Source organism: Natator depressus, chromosome 21, assembly GCF_965152275.1.
Source record: "Natator depressus isolate rNatDep1 chromosome 21, rNatDep2.hap1, whole genome shotgun sequence".
Classification (NCBI taxonomy): Eukaryota; Metazoa; Chordata; order Testudines; family Cheloniidae; genus Natator; species Natator depressus.
Window position 1 is genome coordinate 8,734,308 of NC_134254.1, and position 14,145 is coordinate 8,748,452.

General features: G+C 50.4%; 1 protein-coding gene across 3 annotated transcripts in view; it reads left to right on the forward strand.

Annotated features, from left to right (window-relative positions):
* Positions 1 to 11,299, forward strand: part of CCND3 (cyclin D3) — a 59,579-nt gene extending 48,280 nt beyond the window's left edge. The window contains exons 3-5 of one of the 3 annotated variants that reach the window (XM_074935884.1): positions 4,326 to 4,485; positions 5,481 to 5,623; positions 10,869 to 11,296. In XM_074935884.1, coding sequence (XP_074791985.1) covers positions 4,326 to 4,485; positions 5,481 to 5,623; positions 10,869 to 11,039 — 474 coding nt within the window. In that variant the 3' untranslated portion in view covers positions 11,040 to 11,296. Of the gene's footprint in view, positions 1 to 4,325; positions 4,486 to 5,480; positions 5,624 to 10,868 lie in introns of all 3 variants that reach the window. The other 2 variants (XM_074935886.1, XM_074935883.1) reach the window with 2 other exon arrangements.
* The last annotated feature ends 2,846 nt before the right edge of the window (positions 11,300 to 14,145 follow it).

Here is a 14,145-nt window from a genome sequence, read left to right on the forward strand (position 1 = left end):
TTGGGCGTCTTCAACAGAATTGCTTCCTAAAGTCCAGTCATTTAAACTAATGCAAACTCATCGAAGGCAGTGAGGTTGCACAGGTATTTCTGAGGGTAAAATTTGACCTGCAGCATCTTTATTGTGAATGAAGATCTACAAGAAGGAAAGGACCCAGCTTGACTCTCAGATCCAGGTTGAGTTTGCAGGGCTGCAAAACAGTAAAAACATCTTTATACACGTAAGCACTTGAGCTAGAAATCACTGAGACATGTTAAACACAGGGTCCCTTGAGGCTGTGTTTCAGAGTAGAACCACATTTTGGTGTCATCTTGACAGGAGAAGGGGAGGTAACGCACAGTGGAAGCTGCATTACTAAAACCAGTACTGGATGCAGTGGGGAGAGATCAAGAGAGCAGATTTGCTGGTGAAGAACCTGATTGTGTGTGCTCTCCATGCATAGAAATCCCAGCCAAGTGGAGGGGTGTTCTGCACACTGAGTATCCTGCAGGACTGGGACCTGACTTTCTCCCAGTACAGAGAAAATGCCGAGCTAGCTGGGAAGTGTTGATGGCTCTCCAGAGCGATGATAAACGCTGCAGTCTAAAGAAACAAAGGATAATTTCCTATTTTTAATTTTTTTTTAACCATTCGGAGCAAGCCAATTAGATGCCAAAGAAACTCCAGGAAAAGGATGTTTGTGATCTTGAGAACACTGTCGCTTTGGTGTGCTGCTCTCCTCTCTGGTACAGCCTTTTGTTGTGCTTCTTCTAGTGATTAAGAAATTCTGACACGCAGTTCAAAGCTGGAAGCCAGGGAGGGAGGGTGGGGGGCAGAGAGAGTAGCGAGAAGTTTTTATTGGACAGGGTGGCGCAAAGCTTCCATGAGAATGATCCTTTGAGGTGCTGAGAATCTGTAGCTCCAAGACTGTTTTGAGCCTCCCTGCATACCCTGGGAAGAGCTGCTGCTTTGTCCTTCGTGAAAGGACAGACTGAGTCACCCAGACAGGTAATAAAAACAGATCAGTGTCAGTGCTGCAGGGGGGAAATAACCCTCCACACACTCTAAGCCTGGCCTGGTGTGTCCAGGGTGAGTTCCCATGGGCCGCCAGCTTTCTCAGCTGGGCTACAGTTTTTCCTTGTAGGTGAAAGGGGATGATCTCCTTCTACCAAACATTTCCTGCAGTTGGGACAGGCTCCCTCTGTCTCTTGTTCGCGGTTGGTATGTCTTGTGTCTCTTCGGTGCTGGGTGGGAGGTCCCAGACTGACAACCTTTGAGGCTTCAGTCTCCTGTTAGTAGAGTCATAGAGTTTATGGCCAGAAGGGACCATTAGATCATCTAGTCTGACCTCCTGTGTAACACAGGCCAGAGAACTTCATCCAGTAACTCTTGTGGTAAGCCCAATAACTTGTTTGACTAAAGCATATCTTATTAGCCACAGAGCAAATCTGAGCAGTAGCCATGCTTGCTTTCCCATCAGTGCCCCAACCCCACAAAGAGGCCTTGGGCCTGACCTGGACAGTCTACATATCGGGGCAAAAGGGAGTGTTCGCTTCAGTACGTCAGCCTTCCCGGTGACATTGACAACAAAGGGATTCGAACCCCGATTCCCAAAGACTTGGATTGAGCCCCGGCAAGCTCATTTCACACAGGCAGGCAGCCATCAGGTGGTAACAACTTTCAGTCAGGACTGCCCGAGGCTGTGTTCTAAGTAGGAAGAGCTCTGTATCCCATTCCCGATCCCTGGGCTCTCCAGCAGAGGTCTGTTTCTGGGTCCTCTTGCTAGTCTTCTTCAGCAGCTCAGACTCCCCTGTCTGTAGCCAAGCCTGATGTCTGTTCTATATTCTCCTGTAATATGGTGCATCCCAAATGACCTTTTCCTGTGATCTTCAAGACCTGTGGTTTACAATCAGTCTTCTACTTGCTCCTTGCTTTTCCTCACTGCATTTAATTGAAGAGTGTATAGGTTGTTGGGTAGATGCTGTTCTTATGTGCTGCGAAGGTGGAAAGTAAGCTGGTCAGTATAAAAGACCAGGAAACCCATCTGGGGCCGGGGGGGGGACGGGGACCCAACACCCTAAAACAACCCTGATTCTAGCAAAATGCCATCCACTGGCAGGAAACGGCCTTGCAACCACACAGTGATGATACCATGTGTTCTGCCCAGTGGGCAATTCAAAACAGGTTGAGCAATGCTGTTGTTTAACAACTCAGAACTGGTACTGTTGTGTAAGGAGGAAAGGTGGGGTTTTTGGTTGGTTTTTTTTTTTTTTTTTGCTTTTAAATAAGCTAAGCCAGATCCTTCTGAAAAATCAATCTCACTTCTTCAAAACTGCTTATCCTGGCAGAATTGGCTGCCCTGTCAGTTTCTCTGGGGGAGCAAAATCAACCCCATAAACTATTTCCATTTAAAGATAATGGGACTTCTGGTAGTGGGAACTACACTCTGAAATCAAGTAACCTAGTTAAGGCCAAGTGATGTCAAGAGGTAGAGACACCACTTTATTTGTTGCACTTACATGGCCTCCATCCCGGTAATATCGGAGTGCTTCACACAAGCTTTAATATACCTGTCTTCACAACTCCCCTGTGGGGCTGGGCAGTGCTCTTCTCCCCATTGTATAGGTCATCTTTCCAGTTGAGGTAGCCATGGAATGAAAGGGCTAGTTTTGTTTTGTTTTTTGCTTTTGTTTTTTAACAAAAGGAGGAAGTGACACCTATTGGCTACAGGAGATCCTGGATTCTATTCCTGGCTCTGCCACAGACTTGCTGTGTGATCTTGAGCAAGCCGCTTGACCTCTTTGTGCCTCGCTTTCCCCTTCTGAAGTGGGAATAAGGCTCAGGGGGCTCTTTGGAAGCTCCATTGGCATGATCCTCAGAGAGGGTGAGCAGCTGCCACTCCAGCTGAAATCAACGGGCGTGCTAGGGCACGGCACCTCTAGGGATCAAGCCCAGAGTCCGTAAAGTGCTTTGAGCTCACCTTGTGGAAGGAGCTATAGAAATGCTGCAGGCTCGTGTTCGAAAGGGTCCCTGTCATTCTGTCTGTCTTCTAGTCCTTCCATGTTTAAAAGTTGCTCTTGCAGCAGACTGTCATCCCGCCTCACGCTGGGGTCTCACCAGGTCTTTTGAGCCAAGTTGGGTCAAGTTTGTTGGACAAGAGACCCTTCTGGAAAGGTGTTGAAGGAAGTGGGGTGGTGACTGGGTTGTGCTCTTCTTTACGAGTTGGTAGTGAGCCAGTGACCCAGCCTGGTGCTAGGGGGCATGGTACTGTTGGAGGTGCTGTAAGTAGGCATCCTGACCGTTTGTTGTCACTAAAGACCCCAGTGCCCTGTTCCCCAGTAATACTGGATACTAAGCTTGGCATTGTAGCCAAATTCGAACGTAATCCCCCAGTTAAACATCCCTATAGATGCCGTTGGAAAAGATACTCTTCCTTTTCTAAAACAAGGAATGCATCACATAGTGTCGCGGTTGTAGAATGGTTTCAGTGCTCCAACCTAGAGGTGGCTGCATTTCATTAGTCCGTGAAGCAGTCAGTATAGATGGTCCAACGATAAAGTGGTTAGAGATGGAGGGTATTAAGGTTCATGCTCCAGGGTGAATTCTGTGATTTTTTTTTTTTTTTTTACTCTGGCAGACACCTATTACCATCAATGGGAGGTTAGGTTGAGTGAGGACTGTGCAATTTGGCCCGTAGGTTGGCTTGGTTTAGCTGCACACTCATTCTGTGCCTTGCTGTTGTAAGCATTTAAACTGCATCCACTGCTGGAATATTCAGGGCCGTCCTTTGTAAACTGCTGTGAGCTTTCTTAGGTGCAGAACTCATCCGTGCCCAATAGCCCCTTCAGGCTGCACAGTCATAAGCCAGGGGCGTCTTCAGCAAGCACAGAGGAGATGTACCCATCTCTGTTCCCCTACTTCAGGGAGACATTTTGGGAGCGGAGAGGGGGAGTGGCCAGGGCCTACACCCTGCTTATTCTGCACTGTCCCGGAGGGGTTATTGCAGCAGGTTTGCAAGTTAAGGAAGCCTTTAGCGCTAGTTAAATAGAGGAGAGGCCTGTTGCTTCCTCTCTTGATCCCTACGCAAGGCTGTGCATCAGTGCAGGCATGGATTTTGTCCCCCAGTCAGAGTGGGGGGAGATGAGTCCCCTGGCAGGAACTTTGCTTCCCCTCTTTCTGTCCTGCCTCATAGCACTGCAGCATGGATGGTGTGCCGCGGGCCTGGCTCCTCCCCAAGCACCGTGCTCTCACGCTCTTGGCTCTCGCTAACTCTCTCTGTAGCAAAGCACTTTCTGTACAGAAAAGTCTGACCTGTTTGTGTAACACTCGCTCTGTCCCCTGCTCAGGACTGTGAGGTTCTCGTCCTTGAGAAGCTAAAGTGGGACCTGGTGTCGGTGATAGCGAATGACTTCTTGGTTCACATCCTCCATCGGCTCCCGCTGCCCATGGAAAAGGTAGAGCTGGTGAAGAAGCACGCACAGACCTTCATCGCCTTGTGTGCCACAGGTACGGGGCTGCTTGTCGTGGTGGGGGCAGCAGAGCTGTCTCACTGGGACCGGCCAGGCTAGAGCAAGCAACAAGGGCGGGCTGGTGGTTACATCGCAGGACTGGGAGCCAGGTAACCTGGTTCTGATTCCTGCGTCTGCCATTCTGACTTGCTGAGCAAGTCACTTGGGGCCTGATTTCCAGAGAGGCTCAGCACCCACATCTGCTGGGGAAATCAAGGCCCTTAACCTCTCGGTGAGTTCATCTCCCGGTCTGAAGAACTGGGTATGATAATACATGGGGTTGCAAGGCTGAGCGCACTAATGTTTGTAAATTGCCTCAAGACCCTCGGCTGGAAGCCGCCACAGAAGGGCAAAGCCCCAATATGAATATTATTACAATGGCTAAAGCCTGGCATGGTGCAGTCAGCTGTCTGCTAAAGTTACCATTTTGCCTGTGGTCAGCGTCCGCTCTTACCACCCAGCCGGGCCTCTCAAGTGGCGAGAATGGCACAAACACACCACTCCTGAGCGTCCCCCACCACCTGGCCCCTTGGCTCTAGGCCAGAGTTTTAATGTCAGGTTCCAAAAGTTAGAGATGGTTTCCCAGGCCAGTGCAGCAGCATCTCCCTTCTGGGTGCTCTCCAGTCTAGATCTAACCACCCAAGCAATGCGGTTTCCAGCACTTCCCTTGCAGAGCTGAGATCTCAGTGCATTCCTGACATTCAGGCTACGCTTTCCTTTGCTTAGGGCTTGTCTACACGGAGTCTTACTCCAGAATAGCTATAGCACTTTAATTCACACCCGACCTTATTGTGGAATAACTTCCCTGTGTAGACAAGCCCTTAGTTTTACCCCTTGTTTCCTAGTCCTATCTACTGCACCACTGTAAGCCATGCCTCTTCCTGTCTTGGACTGCGGCCACTTGTTAGTTTGACAAGGTTGCTGCAGGACGCAGCCACATTCACGAGGATCCTTGCTAACGCTCCTTACTCCGTTCCCTGCCTGGGTTTGTAGATTACACCTTTGCTATGTACCCTCCGTCCATGATTGCAACGGGCAGCATTGGCGCAGCGATTCACGGCCTGTCTGTCTCGGCTAACTCTTTCTCCGGCGAGGCACTCACGGAGCTGCTGGCCAGCATTACTGGCACAGAGGTGGTAAGTACTGGTTTGGGGGAAGTGCGGCACAGAGGTCTGGGAGTCAGGGGACTGAGGATTCGGTTACTGGATTCACTGCGTGTCCTTGGGCATTTCAGTTCCCCTCTCTGTGCCTGAGTTTCCTCATCTGTAAAATGGACACCAGAATGCTGCTCGCCCACCTATGTAAAGGGCCTGGGGATTATTAGCTGGAAGGTGTTTTATAATGCAAAATAGTATTTATTGTCTCTGCCCAGGCACTGCCAAGCTGATCAGACCACTGGATGTTGCTGTTCTGGGATGGGGAGACCACCAGAAATCTGTTTGGGGGTAAAGAGTTGGAATCTAAGTGAGAAGGCAGCACAGGGGCTAAGCGATTATGCCAAGGAAAGTCTGTCACCTTCACCCTGTTGGGTAGTTGGATTAAGCTAGATCTAGAGGGTCCCAAGGCATTTGTGCTTATTCCTAGCCTCCCAGCAGAGGTGCATGGGCTGGGGCTTAAGGCAGAGGAGAGGCTGCATACATACGTTGGGGAGAGAAACCTGTGTCATCAGGAATGGCCAGGCAGGAATGGGAGAAGTAGCTGCTCAAGCCAAGAACTGTTACAGGGCTTCAGTGCCCAGGCCTGAAGTCTCATTCTGCAGGGAGGGAGGGATAGTTCTCTTTCTCACAGTCAGGTTTGGGGTCTAGGTCTCCTTTATTCTCCAGCTTCAGATATAGGGGTTGCTGCCCGCCCCCCATAAGTGACCTTCAAAGTAGAGAAGGGTCAGGGCTTGGCCGTAATGGAACGGAATGGGATTCTTCATTGAGGCTGCTGGACAGAGGCAGACCCTGTGGTTCTCTCTAGCTCCCAGACTAACTCGGTCTATGCTGCCTAGTGTCCTCACGCCAGGTCTCCCTTCGTCCTGGCCTGGACTAAGCAGTCATGGAAGGGATGCTGACTACACTATACCACCCAAATGTCCAGACTGTGGTAACCCTTTGAGTGTTTTTGTTATTGGAGTCCCCAGTCTCTCCCCGAGCATCTGGTTTCCCCTCCTTCAGGGCTGCTTCAGCCTCCCACCGTCTGCTCCTTCTCTCCTTGCTGCCGGAATTACAATGCTGGGAGGGGCGGCAGTGTGGCCTCCTGCAGACTGCTGTATATGGCTGCCATCTCGTCAGCCCCATCCTCTCCTCCCCAGCTGCTGTCCTTAGGCTGAACGTATCTTCTCCACGCACCGTGTTGGCTCAGAAAACTGTGGCTGAAGCTAGGCAGAGACTGGCTTTTTGGCCTGAGTCTGTACAACGCCCAGCATGGTGGGGGCCAGGGCCGTGACCGGGGCACCAAGATGCTACCATAATACAAATAATTAGTAATACAAATAGTGCTGGCCCTTGCCATGGCTAGGTAGGCGCAAGGGGCTATGAATCTTCACTGGCCAGCAGTCACTGGCAGGGATGCCCTGGGAGGAAATGTTAAAGATGCCGCTCCTCTCCTGCCTTTTCCAGAGCATAACTACGCTAGCCCGAGGTACTACTCCAGTTCATAGCATGCAGCGGGGTGCGTGGCTGCTGCGTGCCGAGGTCTGTTCCCCCGCTGCCCGGTCGTACGATGGCCCGGATCGCTTTCTCCTTTTGTCCCGCGTGATGGGGGGCGTGCAGGAAGCCTTTGAAAAGCAGGCACAAAGGGAGGCACCCGCTCACCTGAGCGGACAGGTGTTAACGGGATTGGGTTGACGGTGCTGGGGGAAAACAGGCTCGGCAGCTGCTAACCTTGCCCAGTGTCCGATTGCTGCCACTCTAAGCGTGGGTGGGTAGGGAGCCAGAAGCAGCTTGCCATTCCGGGACTCATGATCAAAGGCGGATGCCCAAGGAGCCGTAAGGCAGGAGTGAGGGGAACTCGACCCTCAGCACCTTTTGGGGAGCGGGTGGGGGGCTTGAACTAGGATGGTTCAGTTCCCTGTCTTCAGTCATCCCTTGCTCTGAGCACTGGACCTCGGGAGCCCCTTTGATCTCTGCGTCTGCCCAGGCATAGAATGCTTGAACTCTGGCGTGGAGTTCGTTACCTTCCCCCAATAGCCGCTCTGGGGAATTGGGAGGTTTGGGGCTGTACTGGAGCTGGGAGAGGGATAATCACAGCCTAGCATTGTCAGAGGAGGGCTGGGGGGGGGGGGCCTCACTTTATTTGCTCAGCGGTTTTTGTTTGAGCCTTTAAAAAGTAACTTTGAATTGCCTGCAGCCAGCTGCTCGCAAGCTGCTTCAGTGAATGGGGCAGCGGCTGAATGCTGCCCTGGGAGCAGAGTTAATTGGAGCTGGTGGAGGAGAACAGGTGGGAAGCAGGAAAGATTTCAAAGGCCTGCGAGGAGGAACACAAAGGAAAGATTAGAGGGCACTGGAGTCGCCGAGACCCAGAGCTGTTACTAGGCTGCCTCCCCTTATGTAACCCCATCGGCCTGTGCGCTCAGTGCAGTCTTTTCTCCCAACCCCCTCCCCGTTTCCTTAGGCTTCACTCCAACTTCTCCATGCCAGTCCTGTCTTCAGGGCCCATCTCCTGAGCTTCAGCTGTTGTTGTTTATTCTTTGTATTACTGCAGTACCTAGAAGCCCCCTTCCTGGACTAAGACCCCATTGTGCTAGGTGCTGTACAGACAAAGAGCAAAAAGTCGGTCTCTATCCCAAGAGACAGCCATGTCCTCTCTAGCTGCAGTAACCTTTCTTCCACTGGAGTTCTAGTGGGTGGAGCATGGGGGAAGGATCCCAAGCTTGGGTTCCTGGGCCCCGACTCCGCCACTGATTCAGTCCATGAGCTTGGCCAGGTCTCTTCCCCTTCCTGTGACTCAGCGTCTCCACTGCTTAAATAGAGGATGATGATAACCTCCTTCCCTGAGCCCTTGAGGCTTAATTCATGAATGCTGGCGGTGGTGCAGGGGCATTAAGGACACGCAAGGACTTAGCATTCTGCAGGCTGCGCTGCATTGCTCTGTTCTGCTTCTGCTACCAGGCTGATGAATTCCTGCCAGGGGTATCTGGGCCGTAAGGACTCAGGGCCTCAAGCATCGAATAGGTTCGTTAATCCTTAATGGTTTTATCTTTAGCGTATGATCACCGAGGGATTAGATGCTGCCCGTTTACTACTTAACAAGTCTTTGCTGTCTGATAAACGTGCCCCATCCAAGGTTTGAATAGGAGGGTGCAGCATTAACCTGCCTGTCTCCCTGGGGATAGAGTCCTCCTCCCGCTTTCCTGTAAGGCATGGGACCATACCTCATTTTTTTAAAGAGGCATCTGGTGGGAGGTGACAGCCCTAGATTCTGGGCTCCTTTACACAACAGGTATTGCAGGGGCAAGGGGCAGGGCAAGCGTCCCACAGCATACTCGGCCAGCGTGCAAGGCCCCTCCAGAGAGCCAGAGGAGAGCTCCCTCTCGATGCCTAGACAGTCCATAGCATCTCTGCCGAAATCACCCGCAACGGGGCAGGTTGCAGTGGTGGCTTTTATGAGACACAGACGTCTGTCTCAGTTCCTCGTAGACCTAGCCGCTGAATTCAGAGAGGCCATCCAACAGTGGCAGCTTCTGGTTACTGCCGACCTGGGCTGAACTCGACCCAGGGTCTCCTTGTCTATCCCCTGCCCCTGCAGCCCATAGACGTGGCCTGCCGGCTGTCCCCTCTCCTTCTCCTGCCCTGGGTCTAACCCAGCAGGGAACTGGCCAAGAGGGGGTTTAGAATGGCTGTTGCTGGGGCCCCGTGTACAGCTCTTTTCGCCTCGTTGCTGCGGGTAGAAGGCTAGAGGCTACGCTTACTGGAAATGACTTGGGGAAGGGGAGGTGGGTGTTGCTATTTTTGCTTGCCACATCCTCTGTCAGTTTCTAAGAACCAGTTGTGGATTCCTGGTAAGAGGTTCTATGTGTGACACAATCCTGTGAACAGAGACGGCCCAGAGTCCAGCCGGGCTCTGGCCAGAACCCCAGCCCTCGTGTGTGCAAAATGCCACCATCCCTCATCAGAAACTGGGGGCAGAGGGCAACCTCTGCCCTTTATAGATGCAGGAGGTCCCAGACTCCGCTGCATCTTGTGCAGCACTCTGGTGAGTCACTGCAATCTAGTGTCAAACTGGAGGAGTTTCCTCACCCTGCAGAGGCTCTAGGGGGATTGTCTTCCATACTTGCCGGGCTCTGCTAATTAAAATCATTCTTGCTTCTATGTTTCCCTGAGGCTGGGCATTTCCCTTGCACCAAGCAATGCACTGGACCCAGGATCCTGGACAGTGTTGCTAGGAGACGCAGTATTGGGCTCCCAGTGCATGAAGAATCTAGGGAAAATGAGATGAAGCTCTCTGATGGTATAGAAAGTGTAAGAGCCTAGTGAGGAGCATACTTCGTCATGTAGATGTACCTGCATCTTAAACGCGTTTAATGTCCTCTGCAAAAACTGAGAGCTTTGCATGAGACCCTTGGATTGGGATAGCTGACTGGAGTCTGAGAAGTCTGGGTCTAGCTTTCACGGAAGGAAGGCGTGGAGTTAAGTTGAAAACTGTTCCCAAATATTCCTCTCTTTACTAATTTCCCCCACACAGCACAGCTTGGTCCTCTGTCCGAAATGAAGGACCAAAAACTGGGGGTTTAATTTAACTCCCCAGAAGGTGCCAGATACCACGGTGATTTGGGGCTCTACAAGAACTTAGGCAGCCCCGTCAGAGACTGAGAGCTCTGAAGGAGGACAAATGGGAGAGAGAGCGAATGTGTGTGCACTTGCTGGAAGGCCCAGGTGACTAAAGAAACAAGCTTCTCTTGGAAGTATTGAAAAACTTCTCTGTGCGTTTAGGCTAATGTGTGTGCAGTCTGACACAGGTCCTTGCTCCGTGTTATTAATATAGGTAAATAACAGTGCAGAAGCTGTTTACTTCCATTGAGAGAGGAAACAAACGTAGGAAAAGCCATGATATTGTGGAGCTGAAGAAGGGGTCATGTCTAGGGAAATTACCTTTCCAACCTCTCCCAGTGCTCCAGAACAACCTGCACCCCTCCGCAGGGACCTTCATGAGAATCCAGTAGAGTGGGGAGAAGAGGTGGAGTCATTGCAGAGCATTGTCTTAGAAGGGGCTTAAAGAATAAACTCAGATAAAAAAATTGGAGACGCTGTGTCTAGGACTAAGCCCCGTCCAGCCATTTAGATGCTCGGGCGTGAAATATAGCCCTGCACCTGTTTAGAGACATCAGCAGGGCTCTCTGATTTCCGAGAGGCAGAGTGGAATTGAAGCCTCTGGTCTTGTTTCTTTCCTCTCTCGCAGGATTGCCTGAAAGCGTGTCAGGAGCAGATTGAGGCAGCCTTAGCCGAGAGCCTGAAACAGGCTTCCCAACCCCAGCAGGAATACAGCTCCAGCAAGACTCCAGACTACCCGGCCAACCAGGATGTCAGCATGACCAGCACGCCTACAGATGTCACAGACATCAACCTGTGATGAACCCCCCTTCCCCATAGTCACCCAGCCCCATGAGAACAGGACCTCACACTGGAAGGGGAGAGACTTTGTGGAACCTGCTGCCCACTAATTTTGTCCGTCTGAAACACACCAGGGACTCGGTCCACACACCTGAGAGGCAACAAGGACCCATCAGCTGTCCACCCATCAGCCCAGTAACATCAGAGGGGGGGTGAGAGGATAGGTGGTGATGACCTCTCAAGAGGAGGCTCAAGCAGGTCGGCATCTGGCAGTAGTTTGCTGTCCACACTGTTAACCTGCCTCACCAGATGGGGGTGGGGGGACTTTTTGTGGTGGGCAGGGGTTAAAATATATCTGGGGAGGGGGTGAAAGAGCCTAACTTCAGTTTTAAAGAGTTTTTCAGTTTGTTTGTCTGAAACATAGTTGGTGCACCATTGCCGTTTGCTGTCTCCTAGGGAACCTTGGCCTCAACCACAGCTAACCCTTCCGTGTGCGCACTTTACGCACGTTAAGGGCTAGCTCTTTTATTACCTTGGCTTCCGTGGTGAAGAAACATTTACCCAATGCCTCCTGCCGTGGAGCAGCCCTCAGTCCCTAGTACAACATGGTGGCTTGGTTTCGGGCTGAGAAGATGGGTTGAGGGGGAGCCACATGGAGGAAAAGAAGAGGAGTGGGTGAATCCATCTCCTCACTGCTCAACACCAGGCTGGTTGGGTTTCTCCTCCTGGCAGGGAATAGCAGGGTTGCTTCTGTCATTGTTAACAGGGAGAACAAGGGTCTGGCTTTTTGTTTTTTGTGCTTGCTTTGTGCAAGTGCTCCCTGATTTGGGGATAAGTCTTTAGAGCTGGTACCTGGGAAGAAGGAGACCTTTAGTGTGAGGCTCACTGGGTGCAGGATTGGAATTGTACTCACTGCACGTGAACTACCTTAAACCACCTTTGCATTCTGCTATTCTCCCAAGAGGTGTTAACCAATTGCTTAGACAAAGGAAGAAGAAATGGAAGATGATTTGCAACTTCCTGGCAGGAAACTGAGGTGTATTTCCCCCCCCCCCCTTCCCAAACAGTGCCTTTAGCATCCTTCCACATACCTCCATCAATTCGCTGTGCCACCAGGGCTCCCACGGGGAGATGAGTTAGTTCAGACACCACTCTTATTTTTAAGTATATACTGAATGTGCTGCTATAGTCCTAAATTTCTATGAACTCCTCCAGAAGGTCTCAAATCCAACTGGAAAAATAAAAAGCAGGAGGGTGAGGGCAAGAGAAGGGGCAAATACAGAGTGTTTTTATAGATCACACACACACACACACACACACAATAGGCCATCAATACTTCCAAGCACTTATGGACGGAGAAAAGATTTTTGTTGTTGTTGTTGTTCCTGTTTGTTTTTTAAAAAGTTTAAAAAAAAATGCTGCTTTGATCAGAGACTTTTACAGATTACTATTTTTATTAAAGGGCAGAAGCCAGCTGGACTCTTGTCTGCTAGGATGGGAGGTAGACACTGCTGCTTACGTTGATTTCTGGGCACTGATGGTGTGTTACTCTGTGACTATGTCGCCCTCCAGGGAGGAGAGGGGGGAAAAACTCCCTCCTAGGCTGCCACTGGAAACAGTCTTGTTTGTCAGGCTGCTTTTTCCTTCCACCCGTCCTCCCATCGTGCTTAGCCTGATTTGCCAAAAAGGAAAGCTGTCTGCCACTGACTTCTGCTAGCTATTAAAGTTAGGAGGGGATAGAAATTACATGATGGTTGGGGGCTGTTTGTATAAAAGGAAAAATATATATATATATATTAATGAGTTAATTTAAAAATAAAATTGTTTGAACTATCCATCTGCAGCAATCCCAGTGCTGGGAAAACCAGATGAGAGCATATGATGTTGCAATAAAATAATTTTTAAAAAAAGTTAAAGCATCTGAATCTTCCCCTGAGTCAGATTATGTCTCTCTTTTTTGAGTGCCCGAGCGGGGCACGGCCCTGTATACAAAGAGATCTCTTTAGGCAGGTTCTTATACTCCGAACAGCAACAAAAACAATAACTGTCTCTTCCTTTCTAATCCCTAGCCCAGAATTTACAGCCCAACCCAATGCAGGTGACGTTGTTCAGAGAGACATGGCTCACAGGTGAGGGATCCAGAGTTTGTTTGATTCCTCAGCTGTGGGCTAATTTGCCATGTCATTGTCCATGAAGTGCATTGTTCCTGAAGGACACTGGGGAGGAAGCGAGTTTGAAGGAGGGAGTGCAAAGTATCAGTAGGGCTCACATGGGAGAAGGTATAAAGAAGAGGTGGGGAGGAGCCAAAGAGGATGGTGAAGGGAAAAGCATACGCTGGCTTAAGAGAAAAACTGGAGGATGGGGTGGAAATGGGCAAGGCCTTGAGGCTGAGAATCTAATGCAGGTAAGAGTTAGGGGGAAGATTTCAGTGGGGTGTCCTGGACAGTAGCAGCTTGGACGGTGGCAAGGTGAAAAAAAATCAGCCGGCCTTAAACTCACTTGAGAAGTGGCTCAACTAAACCAGAAATGTATATTAGAGAAAGACACTCCCCTACCCCATGATCAGAACCCCAGCAATAGGCCCTAGCGGGAGTACCTGAGTAAACCCAGGACTTGGGCACTCCAGTAACTGGGGTCCTTAATAACATGCAGGCTTCCACCCTTCTACAGCCTGGGGCAAATTTTGTGTAGTACCTTATTACTTGCTTTGTTGATGCACCTGTCAGAGGCTAGGTATGGTGTGGAGGTGGTTGGATGAACACAGTGCTCCAGCTTGAAAGTGGGACAGAGCTCAAGGTAGAAATATATATTTAAAAGCTTTTTTTTTGGGGGGGGGGGGGGAGAGGATACCTGGATCAGGACAACATGGCCTGGTAGGGAGGGGGGGGCACACTGTAGAAGATAGTGACTTTACAACCATCTACTGACTCTCTGAAGTATCTTTGCCAAATGGTTTTCAGTACAGCAGATACAACTTAGCATTCACTAAGGAGAGTCTAGAGTCTTCATCTTATCTACTTGTTATGACTTTAAAGGAAGGAGAGAACATCAGGGAGTGTAGGAAAAGGGGCTGTCCCAGGTGGACAGGCTCCAGGCAAATTACCTAATTTCAACATGATTCAAAA